This window comes from Pinus tabuliformis, chromosome 1_2 (genome assembly GCF_031772625.1).
Source record: "Pinus tabuliformis cultivar Carrire ecotype Pingquan chromosome 1_2, CPIR1, whole genome shotgun sequence".
Lineage (NCBI taxonomy): Eukaryota > Viridiplantae > Streptophyta > Pinopsida > Pinales > Pinaceae > Pinus > Pinus tabuliformis.
Genome location: NC_142298.1, coordinates 535,065,845 through 535,088,245, shown reverse-complemented (window position 1 = coordinate 535,088,245; position 22,401 = coordinate 535,065,845). Strand labels below are relative to the sequence as shown.

General features: G+C 36.7%; 1 protein-coding gene across 1 annotated transcript; it reads right to left on the bottom strand.

The window, feature by feature from the left end:
• Window positions 1-599: 599 nt before the first annotated feature.
• Window positions 600-1,402, bottom strand: LOC149206702 (pentatricopeptide repeat-containing protein At2g13600-like). Its single transcript, XM_089397777.1, has 2 exons — window positions 1,090-1,402; window positions 600-934 (listed from the first exon to the last, which is right to left on the bottom strand). The coding sequence occupies exons 1-2, from the start codon at window positions 1,400-1,402 to the stop codon at window positions 600-602; spliced, it is 648 nt and encodes a 215-aa protein (XP_089253903.1).
• Window positions 1,403-22,401: the final 20,999 nt, after the last annotated feature.

Here is a 22,401-nt window from a genome sequence, read left to right as displayed (position 1 = left end):
GCTAGCCTCTTCCTAGAAGAGTGAAAGTAGATTCGCCCCTTCCTGTGGGATAAGTTGAGGGTGCTTTGCATTCAGATGTTGTCAGTGGAGATTGTTGTAGTGATCCCTTAGGCGAGTCCAGCCTTTGGTGCAATGAAAGCTGAGGAAACACATGTGAGGATTTCCCTTTTGGTTGGGATCTATTCCTCTTCATTTGGAAGGTCCTTCATGCCATTCCCAAGCTTTCCAAAGATGATATGGAATATTTTTTATCGATGCTAAGTGCATGCCGATTAGACAAACATATATATATATATATATATATATATATATATATATATATATATATATATATATATATATATATATAATGCTCCATTGCAGGTGTGATTTGCTAATGTTCTCCCCTGCACTAAAATATTTATCGCCTTCATCAACTAAATTTGCATGGCTTCATGCAGATAAAACACTAAGGTCACATGATTCAGGTTCATCCCATAATGGTTCACTTTTTCAAAGAGTTTTAGTGCCTCCTTGCCCTAGTCATACATTGTGTATCCTACAATCATTGCATTCCATGAGACTATATTTCGTTGATGCATTTTCTCAAATAATTCAACTTACTTCTGAATGCAACCACATTTTACATACATTTCTATCAAGGAATGCACCCCCATGACATCAAACATGAATCCATTTCTACTTATTTTATCATGGATCTCTGTACCCTGTTCCAAAGCTTCTAAATTGACACATACTAGAAGAATATTAACAAATGTTTTTGAGTCTGGCTTCATACCTGCCAATTGCATTTGCTGAAAAAGCTCCAAGGCTTCTGCACCATGCCCATTATATGGAAATCTTATTATCAATGCATTCCATGAGACTACATTCACATCAGGCATTTCCTTAAAGAGTTCTAGGGCTGCTTGAACAAGTCCATTTTGTGTATAACCTGTAATCGTTGCATTTCATGACATGAGGTCTCTATGATGCATTTTGCCAAATAATTACCATTACTTGCCTATCATACATATCAATAAGTTCAGTCATCACCACAACATTGAAATTTAAATCCACTTTCAATTATTTCTTGATGGATTTCCATACCCTTCTCCAAGCCAGCACAAGCTGGAAGAAGACTAACAAACATTTTTGAATTAGCTCTTATGCCCATCAATTTAATTTCAAAAAATAGCTTAAGGGCTTCCTTATAATGCCGATTCTGTCTAAGTCCTACAATCATGGCATTCCATGAGACCACATTCCATTGAGGCATTTCCTTAAAGAACTTTAGGGTGTCATCAACGAGTTGATTCTGTGCATGTCCTGCAAGCATGGTTGTTTGTGAGACAACATTTTGTTGGTGAATTTTGTTAAACAATTCACGTGCCTTCCATATACTTCCACATTTTTCATACATGTCTCTAAGGGAATTTGCTACAACCACATCATACAAAAACCCATTTCAAATTATTTCTTCATGGATCTCCACACCTAGTTCTAGGGTTGCCATGTAACTATAAGATGGAAGAATGCTGGAAAAGGAAATGGTCTCTCGCAATTGTCAAATCCATTGAGGTTGTCTTGGCCCCTGATGGGTTGATACCAACGAGGGCTCTATCTATTCAGCCTCTTATGGATGGCTATGCACTCTATGGCATAGCTCTGGAGACAGTCTATACGATTAATCTCGGAGGAACTAGGATTGATTCTAGGAATGATACTTTGTGAAGAGTTTGGGAGACTGTTGAGAAGTATTTGAAGATAAAAACTATTGCTAAGAGTGCTTCTATTAATCCTAGCTTTATTAAATACAATTCTCTTGTTAGTGACGTTATTTCTCCTAACATGGTCTATGCAACAACACAGGAAATGGTTGTGAGTGCATCCAGTAATGTAAACCCAAAATTTCAACATTTCTTGGACTTTTAGTGTGGACTCTATTCTCACATAATTTGTTCAGATGCATTTCTATGATATTGGTAACTGAGCTATATATCTGTTGATTTGCAGTGCCTATATCAATGGCCAATCTGCATTAGTGGACTTTGATATGTCTAGCAAGGCAAAGGGGTTGGATGTGTCTTTCTATCGAGACTTTGTTGCCAACACTTTAGTTGGGGCAAAGCTGGTCCAGATACAAGTTGGGCCGACAAGTCTTCTATATGATAATACCAATGTTAATGCTATACTAAATGGGTTGGAAATAATGAAGATAAGTAGTCCTTCTGGAAGTCTGGACGAGCCCTGTCCTGTTCATGGCAATAGTCCTATGAAATCCAAAAGAAAAAATGGGAAGATGGGAACTATGATTGGATCAATTTTTGGAGCTTTTGCTGCACTAAGACTACTTGCAGTAGGGTATTGCATGTATATCCACCCAAAATCGAAGTGAAATTACCCCCCTCTAACCTGGTTGCCTCTTCCCTTGCATGGTGGGAATTCAGAAACTATGGCCAACAAAGTTTCCCCAGGTTCCCACAAGAGTGGTACTAGTAGCTATGTTTCGTATGCACCTTAAATTATGGGCCAGTTCTTTACATTTGCAGAGATGCAATAATCCACCAACAACTTTGATGAAAATTTTATACTCGGCATGAGAATTTTTTGTGAAGTTTATAAAGGTGAACTAGAACATGGGACAATGTTTTGCTAAGGGATTTTTTCAAACATATCACTTGCAATTTATATGCTTCCCCATTTCACACACATGCTAACAAAGGAATTTCATACAAACATATTCATCTCAAAACCACTCCCTTGATTCGTTCATGAATCTCCATGCCCTGTTCTAGAGTTGCCAAAGTGGCACACATGAAGAACCATATAAAATCTTTTGGATTCTAGCCCAATACCTTTATGTTGTATCTTTTTAGAGTTTCAGGGCCTCAAGAGCATGTCAATTATGTTTATATCAAGCAGTGATAGTGTTCCATCAGACCACGTTTTGTAAGACAATTACCATGCCTTCTTTGTAGTTACACATTTCACATGCATGTCTATGAGGACATTTTCCATAAAGCCATCAAACTAAAATCTACTTATAATTATCTTCACACCACCTTCTAAAGATTTCAATTTGGCACACAATCAGAGCAATTAAATGCACCTTTTTCATTTTAATTATGTTTTATGCTAGTTATCAAAGTTTTTTCTTAGTCATAGGGTATATGATATTAAGTTGTATTTGGTGGACTTGGTCAATGGTGGTTAGAGGTAGCTAGTGAATTTTAATGCCATAGTTCAATGAATGGTGTGGTTTCTTTTGTGATCCGAGAGTCGTCCAAGAGGTCTTAAAATCCCATACTTTAGTTCCTCTATAGAATCATCTGTCTTGGAAAATAATGGATTGCTATAGCTTGCTCTATTTTTCTCCCCTTCATTACCAAGGAAGGTATTAATTTTGCATCATTGACATTAAATTTTGTTGCAAGACTTGGAGTCTTCATGCCTTCACCAATTTTGCAGAGTTTGTTGCTAGTTTGCTCGAACAAGAAGAATGAATGAATATGTTTTTCCTATCATTCTAATCTACACCAATATGGAAAACATTCTCTCACAAAATCCTATATCTAGTTAATAAAAATTTACTGTTTTGAGATGCTTCTATATCATCAAAAGTTGTTACCATGATCACATATTATGGTAGCAATCCTTGAGTAGGATATCTACATAAGAATCTTTGCAAAAAAATGTACTTGCAGTGAATAGATGAAGGGATTTTATACATACATTGATGCTAGTGCCACCATTGCATTCAAATTTGGCAATGTTGACTGCATGGTGCATGTTGATGTACACTATGGAATGCTATTAAGAGGACTTGTGCATGAAGTCTTATGTTCCTTTTTAGTATTGTTGCACACTACTACTAAATGAACAAGTCCTTAACTTTCACTGTCATACTAAAAATAGTTGCAACAAGGCATGAACAAATGACTCTACTAGTACCAAATTTCTGGTCACAACTTGTAGATCCCTTCTTTGACGTCTTAACATTAATTTATGAATTATTATATTTTCACTAGGCACTGATTTAGTTTTACCTCCATTCAAGCCAAAATTATAGTTCTAGAGTATTGATTTTGTATTAGTGATGGAAATATTTCGCTTAACAACATAATTTCCAATGTGCAATACAATAATCCTTGATTATTCAACAGAATCCTCTTCTATATCCTTACTGTTAAAAAATTCTGAAGAATCATTGAGAAAACACTTTCAACTTTTTAGAGCACACGAGCTGTGAATTGGGGTGTTGACTTCATCTTTACAATTCTCAAGATGACCTACATGTTCCTTATCACCTACTAATTCCACTTATGTAGAATTTTCAAGTTCATAGCATCTCTTCTGAGCTTCTTTGTAAAGCATTGTCAAATTCTAAAGCATTTGACTTGTGAACTAGGGTGTTCAACTCATTTTTACAGTCCTAAACAACACCTACATGTTCCTCATAACCTGAATATTTGCTTTGTGTATAATATTCTAAGTTCTTAGAGTCATATCGTATGATCTTCGTCATAATGTTGAATATATTTTGAGAAACTTTGTTGAGTAGTTTCTTTAATTTAATATTTAGATAAGCCTAATAATTCATTGATGAGGTCTAATAAGTAGCCTTCCTCTCCTATTATAATTTCTTTGCATCTATAAAAGCTACCATTAATGGTGTGCACCTATGAGCCAATAATGGTTCAAAGGTTATTAGGTGGAAAGTAAGCAACATCCATTCTCCTTGGATATTGATTAGGTAGATAATGGCCCCATTAACGAGTATTTTAATTCTATCATCAATCTAGCGCCAATTTTCTTCTTCTGCAAGAACTACGACAGAAGGATTGCCACTGAGTAGACTAGCAACAAAGTTGTTATTTGACTGCATTCCATTTGATTTCTTTTGTCTTTTATGAAAGGTTATCTGGTCCATTGGGCTATTTGTAGTTGTAGAAGAACTTGGAGATGATGAACAAGGAAAATTCATTATCAAGTAAGTTGAAAGGAGAATGCACCATTATTGAGCGTTTGGTGAGCAAGCGCAAGCATGCCAGATGGCTCCTACATTGGTTATGATAGTCTGGAAGACTTGTCACTTGCACACCTGCTTCCTTAAAGAACTTTAGGGCTTCATCAATGAGTCAATTCTATGCATATCCTGCAAGCATGGTTGTTTGTGAGACAACATTTTGTTGATGCATTTTGTTAAACAATTCACGTGCCTTCCATATACTTCCACATTTTTCATACATGTCTCTGAGGGAATTTTCTACAACCACATCATATAGAAACCCATTTCTAATTATTTCTTCATGGATCTCCACACCTAGTTCTAGGGCTGCCATGTTACTGCAAGATGGAAGAATGCTGGCAAAGGCAAAGGTCTTTGGCATTTGTCAATGCCATTGAGGTTGTCTTGGCCCCTGATGGGTTGATACCAACGAGGGTTCTGTCTATTCAGCCTCTTGTGGATGGCTATGCACTCTATGGCATAACTCTGGAGATAGTCTATACGATTAATATGGGAGGAACTAAGATCAATTCTAAGAATGATACTTTGTGAAGAGTTTGGCAGACTCTTCAGAAGTATTTGAAGATAAAAACTAATGCTAAGAGTGATTCTATTAATCCCAGCTTTATCAAATACAATGGTCTTGTTAGTGACGTTATTTTTCCTAACATGGTCTATGCAACAACAAAGGAAATGGTTGTGAGTGCATCCATTACTGTAAACCCAAAATTTCAACATTTCTTGTACTTTTAATGTGGAATCTATTCTCACATATTTTGTTCAGATGTATTTCTGTGATATTGGTTGCCAAGCTATATATATGTTGATTTGCAGTGCCTATATTAATGGCCAATCTGCATTAGCGGACTTTGATATGTCTAGCAAGGCAAGGGGGTTGGATGTGTCTTTCTATCGAGACTTTGTTTCCAACACTTTAGTTGGGGTGAAGTTGGTCCAGATCCAAGTTGGGCCGACAAGTCCTCTATATGATAATACCAATGTTAATGCTATACTAAATGGGTTGGAAATAATGAAGATAAGCAGTCCTGCTAGAAGTTTGGATGAGCCCTATCCTGTTCATGGCAATAGTCCTATGAACTCCAAAGGAAAAAATGGGAAGATGGGACCTATTATTGGATCAATTGTTGGAGCTTTTGTTGCACTGAGACTACTAGAAACAAGGTATTGCATGTATATCCACCCAAAATCGAAGTGAAAGAACTCCCCTCCAACCTGGTTGCCTCTTCCTTTGCATGGTGGGAATTCAGAAACTATGGCCAGCAAAGTTTCCCCAGGTTCCCACGAGTGGTACTAGTAGCTATGTGTCTGCACCTTCAAGTATTGGCCAGTTCTTTACATGTGCAGAGATACAATAATGCACCAACAACTTTGATGAAAATTTTATACTCAACATGTGAAGTTTTTGTGAAGTTTATAAAGGTGAACTAGAAGATGGGACAATGTTTTTCTAAGGGATTTTGTCAAACATATCACTTGCAATTTATATGCTTCCCCATTTCACATACATGCTTACAAAGTCATTCCATACAAACATATTCATCTCAAAACCACTCCCTTGATTCGTTCATGAATCTCCATGCTCTGTTCTAGAGTTGCCAAAGTGGCACACATGAAGAACCGTATAAAATATTTTGGATTCTAGCCCAATACCTTTATGTTGTATCTTTTCAGAGTTTTAGGGCCTCAAGAGCATGTCAATTATGTGCATATCAAGCAATGATAGTGTTCCATCAGACCACGTTTTGTAAAACAATTACCATGCCTTCTCTATAGTTCCACATTTCACATGCATGTCTGTGAGGACATTTTCCACAAATCCATCCAACTAAAATATACTTATAATTATCTTTGCACCACCTTCTAAACCTTTCAATTAGGAACAAAATTAGAGCAATTAAATGCACTTTTTTCATTTTAATTATGTTTTATTCTAGTTATCAAATTTTTATCGTAGTCATAGGGTATATGATATTAAGTTGTAGTTGGTGGACTTGGTCAATGGTGGTTAGAGGTAGCTGGTGAATTTTCAGGCCCTAGTTCAATGAATGGTGTGGTCTCTTTAGTGATCTGACAGTAGTCCAAGAGGTCTTAAAATCCCATACTTTAGTTCCTCCATAGAATCATCTGTCTTGACAAATAATGGACTGCTAAAACTTGCTCTATTTTTCTCCCCTTCATTGCCAAGGAAGGTATTAATTTTGCATCATTGAGATTATCTTTTGTTGGAAGACTTGGAGTCTTCATGCCTTCACCAATTTTGCAGATTTTGTTGCTAGTTTTCTTGAAAAAGAAGAAATATAGAATATGTTTTTCCTATCAATGCAATCTACACCAATATGAAAACATTCTTTCACAAAATCCTATGTCTAGTTAATGAAAATTTACCGTTTTGAGATGCTTCTATATCATCAAAAGTTGTTACCATGATCACATATTATGGTAGAAATCCTTGAATAGGAGATATACATAAGGATCTCTGCAAAACAATGTACTTGCAGTGAATAGATGAAGGGATTTTAGACAGAAATTGATGCTAGTGCCACCATTGCATTGAAATATGGGAATGTTGACTGCATGGTGCATGTTGATGTACACTGTGGAATGCTATTAAGAGGACTTGTGCATGAATTCTTATGTTCCTTTTTAGTATTGTTGCACACTGCTACTAAATTAACAAGTCCTTAACTTTCACTGTCGTACTACAAATAGTTGCAACAAGCCATAAACAAATGACTCTACTAGTACCAAATTTCTGGTCACAACTTGCAGATCCCTTCTTAGACTTCTTAACATTATTTGTATGAATTATTATCTTTTCACCAGGCACTGATTTAATAATGGAAGAATACATGATATGATTTATGGCATGTCCTTCAATTTATGCAGGCCCAGGTTAGCTTCAAGAGTGGATACCATTGACAGAGGTAATGGAAAAGCACCTAGAATTCATATGGCTCATCCTATGACTGCATAAAATTTGAATCTACACAGAAGTGTTACAGAGTAGCTATGGGTAATTATATTTGGAATGTGTGAGATCAAATGGATGCATGGATATTTCATGGGTAATCTCTTGTCATTTTCTCACATCAAGTTTAGATTAGAACACCAACCAACTTTTGCATAATTTCTTAATTTTTATGCCTATCTATTGCTTTTTGTCTATATTGCATGAGTTAAAGGGAACTAGCCCATAAATTGTTTCTTTATTTTATAGTTCTCTTTATGAGTTCTTTTTTAAGTGGAAATCATTGATTTAATAATGGTATATACATGATATGATTTATGGCATGTCCTTCAATTTATGCAGGCCTAGGTTAGATTCAAGAGTGGATACCGCTGAAGAGAGATAATTGAAAAGCACCTAGAATTCATATGGCTCATCCTATAACTGTAATAATATTTGAAGGCACACAGAAGCCTGCAACGTAGCTATGGGTAACTATATTTGGAATGTGTGAGATCATATGGATGCTTGGGATCCTAAACTTATAGATTTTATACTGTCCAACTTACATTGAAGAATAGATATTGCTAAGGATGCCAAGTTTCATATTTGATGTTAAACAATTGAGTCTTGAAAATTTTATCACAAGAAAGATGTTTTGCATTGTATTATTGAGGCAACTTGATAATTTGAATGAACCATGCAAAGTAATTCTGTATGTGATTTTCAATATATTTGCAAAATTTCAGAAAACCCCATTTTGAGAATAAGGTATAACAAGCATTTTTTTAGCTTGTTTTAAGCGTCTTTGGTTAAATTTTTTTATCAGAAGGATCTAGGATGTGAACTAGAGAATTGAACCAAACAATCATGTTAACATTCATGGCACAAAAGCACATAGGGTTAGGCCAAACTATGGAAATCATGCACCAAAAAGCATTTGTTGACCAATATTGGAGCCCTATGCATGTTCAAAACATAGTTTAGCCACCTAGCGTGGCTTGTGGTAAATTCTGTTATAGGCTCAGAAGTGTGGGGGCAGTCCCTCTAACTAAACCTTGGGCCTCCTCAGTGACAAAACACAGGTCTACCTTGCTGACCAATGGCAGGTCTACTGATTCTCCTGATACCTAAGCAAAACCGAAAAACAAAAAACATCCAAGGTACAATCAATTTCAGTTACAAAATAAAAAATTAGTATATTTTCCTCTTTACCAAGGACCATAACAAATTAGAAAGAAGATAGGGCCACAACTTGAATTAACAAAAAAAGTCCTTGTTAAAGCTTTTTGGGTCTAAATAGAGCTAAGGGTTTTTAGGGGTCAATAAAACCACTGGAGTAGTCCTATATTTGACGGGTAATCTCTTATCATTTTCTCACATCAAGCTTAGATTGGAAGACAAGACAACTTTTGCACAATCTCTAAATTTTTATGTTTGTCTATGTCTTTTTGTCTATATTTCACGCATTAAAGGGAAGGGGCCCGAAAGTTGTTCTTCCTTGTTACATTTTATATATGAGTGGACACCCTAGAGGATGTTGGTGATGCGCTCCATCTCTTAGGGCATATCTTCCAAATAGGGGACATCTGGGAGATGTCCTTCTTAGAGAGGAAACACTCTGGGATGTCCTTGTTGAAGTCATGAACATTACAACTCCTTTTGCATTAGTTAATGCCACTGATGCAAGGAATCCTGTTTCAGGAATGAGGTCAGCAGACTTGGCAATGTCAAGGAGCCATTTATTGCCGACTAGAATTATTGGGGCTTCTAACTTAGGGAGGGGTGGGAGAAAGAATACCCCTAGGAAATTATGAGTCCACCTCGCCCACTGACATTGTCAATGAGGAATCACTTACCATAAATTTATCAAGCTTCTCTGCTATTATGAGGGATTATTTGCTTCTTTTTTTTTCCATTTGAAGGAACTGTTGCTCTATGGATGTCAACTGGGTTTAGGTAATCCACTAACTCTTGAAAACTTTCACTTGCTTGATCCAAATGCCTCTAGCCACCCTTTTTCTTACAATAGCATTAACATTTCTAGGATGAACATTTTATAACCTCTTCTCAAGTGGTCTTCTACCCTCCATAAAGTTTGTGCATTGCAATTTTTCAAATCTAAATGGAACATTGGATGACTTTTCTGTTCTAAAGACGATTTTCAAAGAGGAACCACTTACCATAAATTTATGAAGCTTCTTTGCTATTATGAGGGATTGTTTGCTTCTTTTGTTTTCCATGTGAAGGAACCTTTGCTGTGTGGATGTCAACTGGGTTCAGGTAATCCACTAACTCTTGACAACTTTCACTTGCTTGATCCAAATGCCTCTAGCCACCATTTTTCTCACAGTAGAAGTGCTTATTATCACTGGAATTAGTTTTGTTGCATTATCATGATCAATGTTTTATAATATTTTGTCAACCACAATATCCTGACTGACATTTGTAAAGATTTTTTTTCCCTTCATTATCATGGGTAGCATGCTTACAGGGTTTGGAATCTGGTTTATTATTGTTGCAAGTGTTCAACTTGTAGTTAATCCATGGCCCCAGAGGTGTACTCTATGTGTTGTTGTTATACGCAAAGAAATCATTTTTTCTAGTTGGCATAATTGCCATTTTTATTTTCTTTCCCTTATATTCTGAAGTAGCTTCAAGAAACACATTCCAAGGTTTACGGGTTGCACTGTATAACATGGGTCGACTTTGTCTTTAATTTCAAGTTTGACGTGTGACTCTCCTTCAAAAATATCCTAGGACTTACACCCAGCCTTTTCCGTCTTTGACACATTCCATCCAAGGATGTGGAACTCTTCTGCCAAAAGTTCCTGGGACTTGCACCTGCCATCATCTATTTTTGGCGCATGCCCTTTAAGGGGGTTGTAGGGCATACTGTTGGGTCCCTATAATACTAGTGATTACCCCATTACTATTGTAGTTGTATCCCTTATTAATATTTTTGTGCCCCTATTGTCCCCATATTGTTATTACTGTGCCCCATAGAATCCCTCTATTGTTATTTTTGTGGCTCTATATTATTATTGTTAGGTCGGCTGGGTTATATTGTGACTCCTTAGACTCCTATATAGAGAAAGGAGGTTTTGTCATTTGAATCATCAAAGAATTGTTCATTTGTGTAATGTAAAGGAGGTTTCCCCCTCGAAGAGGCTGAATTCTAAGGCGTTGATCTCTCTTTTCTATCTTTTTGTGAGCTAGTTTCATAACATTTGGTATCAAAGCTTTGGATTCTAGGGTTTCGTTGCTCCAAATAGGTCATCGTGGAAATTTCACTATAACTTCTTTTTTTTACAACATTTCAAAAGCTAAAAAAAAACCCATTTGAGAAGAGATCGTGCTGAATCTCGAGTCTGAATTTCAGATCTTTTCGCGCTATATTGGTAGAGATATGATCTAAGAAAGTTGGTCTTTTTGCAGACTCTTGAATTACATTCCAAACAGGTGACCTGGGGAAAATTGTCATAACTTTCTCTATGAGCATCGGATTGAAATTTCGTAAGAATGTACAGAAAGAGGACGCACTGTAGTTTCTTGTATATATTTTTCAGAGCCAAAGGTCAAAACAGTGACTCGTGGCACGTCGTACAAGTTCACTCTACTGAACTAGTCTATAATCAGGTTATCTTGGGAGATTGTGCATAACTCTTCATTGGAGAATCCAATTTGGATCAGACTGGTGGCATTGGAAAGAGGAAACAAAGGGATACTACAGGTCAAAATTTTAGAACTGGATGATCCAAAATTGCAAAGATACATCAGATTCAATATCAAGCTTCTACAAAGTGAAAAAAGGTGTGTAGTTTTTTTTAAATTTTTGCATAAGCTTGGTTTGAAAAAATAGTTTGAATCGGTAATTGATGCCCTGAGGAAAGAAAATGCAAACACCTAGTAAGAAACCTAAAAGCTCTAGCATGACTCATGAAGAAGAGGAAGAAATGCAACATGATATATCAAAATTATGAGACCAAGTGCAACAAGTGTCACTTGCACAAAAAGCAACAAAATCTAATATGGATGGTTTAAGGAAAGATGTAGAAGCTAACATGGATGGTTTAAAGAAAGGTGTAGAAGCTAAGATGGATGGCATGGAAGGTAAGATGAATGGCATGGACACTAAAATTGATGGCATGGATGATAAGATGGAAGAATTGAAGATAAATATGAATAAGTTGCTACAAGAAATGGTCACTAATGGTGAAAGGGTAGTAAAGGAAACTCATGATGAGAACAAAAGAAATGTTAATCATGATTCCATAGACTCTAATGTTGGATTGAAGACCCACCATATTCCAAAAATCGATATGAGGAAGTTTGATGGCAAGGATCCCACAACATGGATATTACAGATGGAGCAATTTTTCGATCTCAATAATGTGGAAAACACACAAAAGGTACATATTGCAACTTTATATTTCGAACCAAATCAGTTTGTATGGTATCAATGGCTTTGCTCTCGTAAACAAATTATCACTTGGGAAATTTTTATGGAAGAATTGATAGCACATTATGAGGATACAAAAAGCAACACTCTTTTTAGCCAATTGATAAGTCTCAAACAAAAGGGTTCAATAATGGAGCACATTGAGGAGTTCCAAAAATTGAACATGAGTAAAAAATATTCTAGAGGAGCATAGGATTGATGTGTTCATAGTGAATTTAAAGGATAATATCCAACATGATGTTCGCCTTTGGGAACCTGATTCATTAGAGAAGGCATTCAGGTTAGCAAGAAAAATGGAAAGCAAAATTATGGCAACCAGGAAGTATACCAGTCACAACTATAAAGATGGAAGTGTTGTTACCCCTAGCCTTCCACAACCTATAAGGTTGACACCACAACAATTGGAAGAAAAAAGAGCAAAAGGGCTTTGTTATAGTTGTGATAGCAAATACACTAAAGGTCATAAGTGTGCTGAGAAGAAATTATTCTACATAGATTGTGAAGAGGAAGAAGAAAAGGAGCAAGAAAGGTCAAAAGAAGAGGATATACTCCAGGAACAAAGCCTAGATAAAGAAGAAATGAATCTGACCATATCTTGTAATGCATTGGCTGGAATTACCACTCCTCAAACCATCAAGATAAAAGGACAAATCAAGAAGAAAAAGGTAATAGTGTTGATTGATTCAGGAAGCACCCACAATTTTATTCATTGTAAGGTAGCAAAAGAATTGAATTGCTTCCTATATCCAGCACGAGAGTGTCAAGTGATGGTTGCAAATGGAGGAACGATAAATTGCTCTAGAAAGTGCCATAATATCAAGCTATCCATGGGAGAATATGTATTGACTAGCCCAATTCTTTCCATTCCAATGGGAGGTGCTGATGTTGTACTAGGAGTCCAATGGCTACAATCCTTGGGTACAATAGCTTTTAATTTTCAAGAACTTTTCATGAAATTTTCTGCAGAAGGAAAGGAAGTTGAATTAAGGGGTATTGCAGGCAAACCAGGAAAGATAATCAACTCTAACGGTATGACAAAGCTTCTAAGAAAGGAACAAAGAGGTGTAATTGCACAATTATGTTCGCTAGATGTTTCCACATCAGAATCATCTATTTCTCTAGATCTCCAAAAAGTCTTGGACAATCATTCCAAGGTATTTGAGACTCCCAAAGGTCTCCCACCTATTCATGATCATGATCATGCTATTCATCTGATTCTAGGAAGTGTTCCTCCAAACACTAGGCCGTATAGATATCCCTATGCCCAAAAGAGTGAAATTGAACGTATGGTTGCAAAAATGCTAGAGGCTAGTAGAATTCAATCGAGTCAAAGTTCTTTCTCTGCTCCAGTAGTATTGGTGCACAAGAAGGATGGATCATGATGCATGTGTCTGGATTATAGGGAGCTCAATGAGCTCACTATTAAAGATAAGTTTCCCATTCTTGTCATTGATGAATTACTGGATGAATTGCATGGATCAATTTACTTCACCAAGTTGGATCTTCGTTCAGGATATCATCAAATCAGAATGAAGATGGAAGACATTCCAAAAACAACATTTAGAACTCATGATGATCATTATGAATTTTTGGTCATGCCTTTTGGCCTTACCAATGCACCTTCAACATTTCAAGGTTTAATGAATTCCATTTTCAAACCATTCCTTAGAAAATTTGTGTTAGTATTTTTTGATGATATACTAATCTACAGCAAGTCTTGGAAGGATCATGTTGAACATGTTGACAGGGTGCTACAACTATTGGAGGAGAAACAATTATATGCAAAAAGATCCAAATGTTTCTTTGGAGTACAAGAGGTGGAATATCTGGGTCATATTGTATCTCATGAAGGAGTTAAGGTTGACCCTAGCAAAATTAAAGCCATTAAGGAATGGAAAATCCCCACATCCATAAAGCATTTGCGAGGATTTCTCGGTTGACAGGGTATTATCGCAAGTTTGTTAAGAATTATGGGAGAATAACAACACCTCTAACAACATTATTGAAGAAATATGCATTTTCATGGACTCCAGAAGCAACAAAGGCCTTAGAGCATCTTAAAGAGGCAATGTGCCAAGCACCGGTCTTAGCTACACTAGACTTCACAAAAACCTTTATTGTGGAATGTGATGCTTCAGGAAATGGAATTGGTGCTATTTTAATGCAAGATGAAAGACCCATTTCTTTTGAAAGTCGTCCAATCATGGGAAAGTTTTTACACAAAGCTATTTATAAGAAGGAAATGTTGGCAATACTCCATGCACTTAAGAAATGGCGACCCTACCTATTGGGAAGACACTTCAAGGTAAAAACGGATCATGATAGCCTTAAATAATTTTTAGAACAAATATTATCCTCTGAAGAGCAACAAAAGTGGATCACAAAGATGTTGGGTTATGACTTTGAAATCATCTACAAAAAAGGAAGCAAAATGTGGTGGCAGATGCACTCTCAAGAAAGGATGAGGATGTGGAAGCATTGTTGTGCACCATTTCTATTATCCAACCAGATTGGATAAACAAAGCAAGGGAGGAATGGAAGAATGACGAAGAAGTGTGGGCACTTATTCGAAAGTTACAACAAGACTCCAGTACATCTAATACATTTAGCTAGCAAAATGATTCGTTATGGTACAAAGATCGCTTATACCTCTGTAAGAATTCCTAGCTAAAACAAAAGATTCTTATGGAATGGTACACTTCTCCCTTAGGAGGGCACTCAGGATTTTTAAAAACTTACCACAGGGTTAAGAAGGAATATTTTTGGGAGGGCCTTCAATCAGATATTCAAAAGTTTGTGGCGGAATGTTTGGTTTGCCAACAAAATAAAGTTGAAACAATTAAGACACCGGGTCTATTACAACCTTTATCCATTCCAAGCCAATGTTGGGAGGAGGTTTCAATGGATTTTATCACAGGTTTACCCAAGTCTAAGGGAAAGAGTGTCATCATGGTGGTAGTTGACAGACTTATCAAGTATGCACACTTTTGTGCATTATCACATCCATTTAAAGCCAATACAGTTTCTACTGCATTTATGGAAACAATTCAAAAGCTACATGGAAACCCAAAGATTATTGTAAGTGACAGAGATCCCATTTTCACTGGAAAGTTTTGGACAGAATTATTTTCTTGTCTTGGTACTCAGTTAGCTCATAGCTCATCTTATCATCCTCAATCTAATGGGCAAACTGAGATAGTAAACAAATGTTTGGAAGGATATCTTCGTTGCTTTGTATCTGATAAACAGACACAATGGGTCAAATGGTTGCCTCTGGTTGAATGGTGGTATAACACTTCCTTCCATACAGTAACAAAGATGACCCCATTTATGGCACTTTATGGATATGAGTCACCATCCATCACGTCATATTTAAGAGAAAATTCTAAGGTTCAAGCAATGGAACATCACATCAAACATCAACAACAAGTCCTCCAACTCTTAAAGGATAACCTTGTGTTGGCACATAATAGAATGAAACAACAGGCAGATCAACATCGCAGCGAAAGAAGTTTTGATTTAGGTGATTGGGTATTCCTACGGCTACAAACATATAAGAAAATGTCCCTCAAGCAAGATAAGAAGGATAATAAATTATCACCAAAGTATTATGGTTCGTACAAGGTGTTGCAAAAGATTGGTACTATGGCATACAAATTGGAGCTTCTTGCAGCTTCTCGATTGCACCCAGTTTTCCATGTTTCATGTTTAAAGAAGGTTATAGGTGACAAGCTTCCAATTCAAACAATATTGCCAGAACTTGGCGAGGAAGGAAAAATTATATTGGAACCAGAAGCAGTCACAGAAGCAAGAACTCGATAGTTACGAAATTGATCAATTTCGGAGTATCTTATCAAGTGGAAGAACTTATCCGCTGAAGATTCCACATGGGAGGATGAGAATTTTATACAAAAACATCCAGAACTACTTAAGCATTGAGGACAACACTTTTTTGAAGGAGAGGTTCATGTTGGGTCCCTATAATACTAGTGATTACCCCATTACTATTGTAGTTGTATCCCTTATTAATATTTTTGTGTCCCTATTGTCCCCATATTATTATTACTATGCCCCATAGAATCCCTCTATTGTTATTTTTGTGGCTTTATATTATTATTGTTAGGTTCGTTGGGTTATATTGTGACTCCTTAAACTCCTATATATAGAAAGGAGGTTTTGTCATTTGAATCATCAAAGAATTGTTCATTTGTGTAATGTAAAGGAGGTTGCCCCCTCAAAGAGGCTGAATTCTAAGGCGTTGATCTCTCTTTTCTATCTTTTTGTGAGCTAGTTTCATAACACATACGACATGAGAATGGAATCTTGGTGGATGTTTAATGCTCCATTGGCTTCATCAGTGAACAGATGTGACTCCTTCCAAAATATTGCGGGACTTGTCTCATCTGTTTTTGATACATGCCATCCAAGGATGTGGAACCCTTCTTCCTAAATTTGTCGGGACTTGCACCTGGCATCATCTATTTTTGGCACATGCACTTTGAGGGGGCTGTAGGGTAGACGACATGAGAATGGAATCTTGGTGGATGTTTAATGCTCCATTGGTTTCATCAGTGTACTACAGTTCCAACTATAGTTTGAGCAAAATTTCTCAATGATCCATAATTTTTGGTAATAGGTTCCCTATTTCAATGTGAATGTCTGATGTAACTTTGAAGTTATTGCAATTTAGGATCAATGTCAGCTATCATATATTTGATTTTGTTTCAAGTTGAGAATTGGTTTTCTTTCAATCAACATTTTTGATAGTTTTGTTATATGGCATTAGCTATGTTGTTCAGGTTATGTCATTACTATGGAATCCATTTGAGACTTGAGCCTTATGAATGTTTTATGCCTGTGGAAGATATCATTCCTCAAAGTTATAGCTGTTGACCTCATGCTTCTTAACAAATTTGTCATTATTTCAGTCAACTGCTTTAATGTAGGATATAGGTATTTGATTTCTCTGAATCCACTGTGATATCACATTGAGCCATAGATATGTGTTGGAAGGTCTAACTTATTGGCTCAGTAACCAACTTCCAACTGGGATGTTAAATGTGTATTTTGGGAATTTTATTATCTTTGTGTAATTTTTGCATTGATTTAAGGAAGAGAAAATGTAAACGACTAATACCACTTTTAGGTCTTGGAAGGTTCTGAACCAAGTGAAAGCACTTCTCAACTTGGTGTCGAAGCTGCTTAAGTAGTTTCTCTATTATCTCCATCACTACATTTATTTAGTCACGCACTACAAACCTCTCTTTGGATTCCTGTAATATCACTAGTGCAACTTTTCTGCTGCCTTTTTTACAAACCCTCCACGTTCTATAATAAACAGAGATAAAATTAATACATTAAACAAATTTGAACATTGTATCAACTTTCGAGGCACAGTATCCAGTTATGCTGAATAACAGGCACAAATGTGACAAATAATCAATTTTGTCTTTATTTGTTGTCTAGCTAAGTTGCACGAAATGCTGAAACGTTTCAGAGTTTCCGAAATAGGTACATTTAGAAATGTCACCTCGCAAAAATGGAAATGTCGACTGAAACATTAGCTGAAATGTCGTATATGTCTAGATATATATAAAAAAGGTTATAAATAAGTGAATAACACATTATCATGCAAGAAGAAAGGGAATAAGACCCATAGATGACAATTTATAAGGAAAACCATGTCTATATTAATTCTCATACATGATTACATGATGGTCAAGTTTTGGTCGAGTTTCAGGTACGGTTACAGCCTGAAACATTGGGTTCCTAGAAGTTTCGTGCAACATAACTGTCTGTTCATTTGCTTGAAAGAGGAAGATAGTAAGAATAGGAGTTTGATATGATTCTTGTTGTAGTTTGTCTTCCCAATATTTTGTATGGATGAAAATATTTTGTTTTCTAAGATGGACTTTTGACTACAGTGTTTGTTGTAGAACCACATTCAGTTTTACCAATCAGCATTGTAGCCCTGTGCAATCATGCTGGTTATATGCCCCTGCCTAGGATCAAGGCTCCTACAAGTAGTGTTGTAAGTACTTATACTAACAAGATCACATGAAGTTAAACTATCAGCATTATGCTTTGGTAACTTTCTTAATCATAATGAAATTTTGTTAGAAATTGTGAGGGATAGATGAGACTGTCATGTAGGACACTATGGGTACTCTAGTTCATGATTTTTTGATTCATTTAGTTAGATATTATACACACCACTCTTACATCATAATGGTGTTGGTTGGGATTGGTGGCTGCTTCTCAGAAGAACTTTATTAAGTATTTGACCTATGGTTTTAGTTGCATTGTTATTCTTGGTGGTGTTCGAGAAATATTTTATATGGAGTATGGTTGATCCAGGTGGATATTGGTGGCCACCCACCATTGATTCTTTCAGCTTTTCAGTGTCCTTAATTGTAGCACAATTTACTATTTTTAGTAGTTTTTCGGGTCCTGAACTTCCGGAGCCGTTTTTGAGGCCCTAAACGATGTTTCTTGGGAAAACTGGGAGCAACATGGGTCCAAGGACCGATGTTTCTCTTCCCAAAGTTGTAGTTCTCGGATAGATGTTTCTAATGAGATATTGCGTGTGTCAAACAAGGATCGTATGCCAAAGTTACGACCCATGGAAGTTGATGTACCAATTTACCCAAACGGGGCGCACAGTTTGGTGTTACATCTTCTAAGGTTAGGTTTTTGGATGTTTAGGGTTTTCCATTGTTTCTCAAGAATAAATAGGCCTTTGAGCCTCATTGTAACACAATTCAGAGGCATGTAGCTGTAGAGTCTCTACTTTACACCTTATCATCCATCATTACCTACTGTTTTCATCACTTTCCTCTCTCTTTTGCCTCATTTTCCACCCAAATCATTACATTAGTTGTCATTAAACATGATCAAGTGAGCTTTGCTAATGGGTGATTGTTTTGTTTAGTTTTTGACATACTTACAGGCATTCCGCAGCCATCTGCTGATTCCGCAGCCATCTGATGATCCCGCAGCTATTTTTTTGATCTCAAGGTTCCACGTGCTATTTTGCAGAACGAGCCACGTGGGCATGTTGGAATATATGTGCTCGAGGTTCCTGTTCCATCAGTTCAGCCAGCCACGTCATCTGTACCTCCGGTCAAAGGGGGTCAAGTTACGGTCAAATAAAGGCAGCTTAACGTTGATGCGTAAGCTGTTTGGTCACGTCGGTGGAAAGGATGACTTGTCCGTGTTTTGAAAGCCGTGGGGAACATGATCTAATGCTGGATTCATTGCCCATATCGACCAGGACCTCCAGCTCGACCATGAAGCATATGACGTGTTCACTGCACCTTTAATACGCATGAATTTCAGTTTATTTTCTGTTTTATGCTTTACGCATTAGGCCATCTTGCAGATGCCTATAAATACTTGCGTCTGCGTACGCTTATGTTAACTTTTTTAGCTGTTGTAGTTTATGACTTTGTGAGAATTTTAGCACACTTTTAAAACTCTGTTTTATAGTGCTGTTCCAGCCCTTTGACTATGTATTTCTGCATATAAAGTAATGGAAACAGTGCTTTTTTGAAGTTCTACATCATCTGAGTTTTCTGTGGGTTGTTTGGATGGAGGGCCCCTGTCCATGACTGCCCGTGTATAAGTATTTCATGTTCATACTTCTGCAATTTCTTTGTTTTACTTACAGCATTTCCTTTTCTTGAAGTTATGTACAGCTTACTTTCTTTTCATTGCTGCAGCCTTTATTTTCACTGATCAGCTTTGTCTCTTTGCAGGTTTTTACCCGGGATTGAGTGTGTTGTATTTGCTTTAATATCTAATGGTAGTTGCAGTTGTCTTATTCGTAATGCTGCCCTTTTTACTCTGTTTTCTAGATTAGTTTTTAGCTTAGTTTTACAAGTTGGATGCTAACTAATTTATGCTCTCTTTATCATGAATGGTTTATCTTTCAAGAGAACAGAACACTAATTAATTGCAGCTTGTTTTTAAGTAGTCTTGGCTTGTGGCACTAATACTTTTTCCACTTGTTACACATAATCACATATGTAGGAAGCAGTATGATGGAAAAGGCTTAGTAGTGTTATAATTTGTCATTTAGAGTTTTTATCAATTCTTGGATTTGTTTTCAGCTACTTCCTAATCGTGTTTTACACAGTACTATGTGGTAGAAGCAGGGAGTTAGGAAGAGATAACCATTATCATCAATCCTTGAAGTGATTTTCTTGTTTCTTTTATTTGCAGCAATATGGGTAGAGACTAATGCCATTAGAACGTGGTCATTTGCTTTAAAGTCATTTCAAGTTATTCATTTCTTTCAAGTTCTTTTCCTTTACAAATTCAGCAAGTAATTAGAAATCACCAATCACACACTTTCACTCATCTAGAACTCACTTTTCACACACTTGCACTCATCTGTCTATAATCATCACTCCATCTTAGGAAGATAAGTTAACCATAAACAACACCCCGAACGACAAAAGCTCTAAGAAAGTTGCTTAAGTACATATAGTACACCTTCACTTCATCAGCTTACGAGCCCTGGGTTGACAATTAATGACATCAATTTAGAAACACTAAATTGACTAAACATTTTGGCGCCGTTGCCGGGGAAGTGAAATTAAGTGGCCATACTTAGAGAAAAAAAAAAAACATAAAAAAATTTCAAGGAAAGAAGTTAATAACCTATCCAAGTATGCTCTCCTCTTGCACTTTAAAGTGATCTAGAGGATCAGAAAGGAGAAAGTTATTGATTTAGTAGTTTCTTGAGTATGCTCTCTTCTTGCACCTAGAGTGAACTGGAAGATCAGAAAAAGAACTATTAACTTGACTTGAAGAAAAATAATAAAAAAAATGACATGCATAGAGCTAGAGATTCTAGAGGACGGTTTTTAGCTAGAGCTCGAAGTTCAATTTTTACAAGTCCATCTGCTTCAAGGGATAGACAAGAGACACCCCCCTTATCTCCAACCGAAACTCCTAGTCCTAGAATTCCTGGAATTCAAGAGCCAAGAGTTGACTCTCCTACACCTTCTATTGAGTTTGAACCAGGAAGAGACTCTTCTCTTTCTCCTACAGGAAGACCAATTGTAATTGAGGAATTGGAATCATCTGAAGAAGAAGGAGAAATCTCTTCTCATTCACCTTTTGTAGAGGAACCAGAAGATTTTGAAATCCCTAGGAGAATCATCATGGCAGAGGAAGAAGGAGGAGGTAGAGGAGGAGGAGGAAATAACAATAACAATAATGGAGGTAGAGGTCCCATTGGAGGAGGAAATAGAAATGGGGATAATTCATTTGGGTTTCCCATTGTTAATGAGGATTCCCGAGCCACTATGAAAAACATATCATCATCTGTCCTCCCTAACTTCCATGGGTTAAGGACTGAGGACCCTGAAACATTCTTATTTGAGTTTGAAGTGGTGTGTCGAACTTATGACTACCTGGATGACTCTCAGAAACTCAAGTTGTTCCCTTCAACACTGAAGGATCAAGCCTTGAAATGGTTCATGGGGTTACTCACTCAATCCATTAGGACTTGGGATGAGATGAAACAGACATTTTTGGATAGGTATTTAGACTATTGCATGCCTACTAATCACAAGGACGAGGTTTTTAAAATGGTACAAAAAGAAGATGAGAGTCTAGAAGATTTACTTGAAAGATTTCAATATAACTTGAAAAGAGCAAAAATGAATACCTTGGATGAAGAGACCTTAAAAGCCCTCTTATTAAAAGCCATCAGGGATGAATGGATAGACATCTTAAACATGATGGGGAAAGGGGATATTTCTCAACTTTCTCTCAATGACATAGCAGAACTTTGTATCCATCTCTCAAGGGGCAAATCAAAAACTCAAAAAGGGCCTAGAGATCCTTCTCTCCTTAGGGCGAATAAATCTGCAACATGATCAGTGAGTAGGGCTGAAATCGGCAATATGCTTGATGAATTTAAAACTGACATCTTAGGGAGTCTTAGTGAACAACTTGATACCCTTAAGA

Bases quoted from the DNA above. Each gene is read 5' to 3' on its own strand.
- LOC149206702 (XM_089397777.1), bottom strand. From the start codon at position 1,402: ATGTATGAAAAATGTGGAAGTATATGGAAGGCACGTGAATTGTTTAAC. The intron at 935-1,089 runs GTATGGAAATCC...CAACGATTACAG, and splicing joins TTGTGCTGGCTTGGAGAAGG to GTTATACACAAAATGGACTT.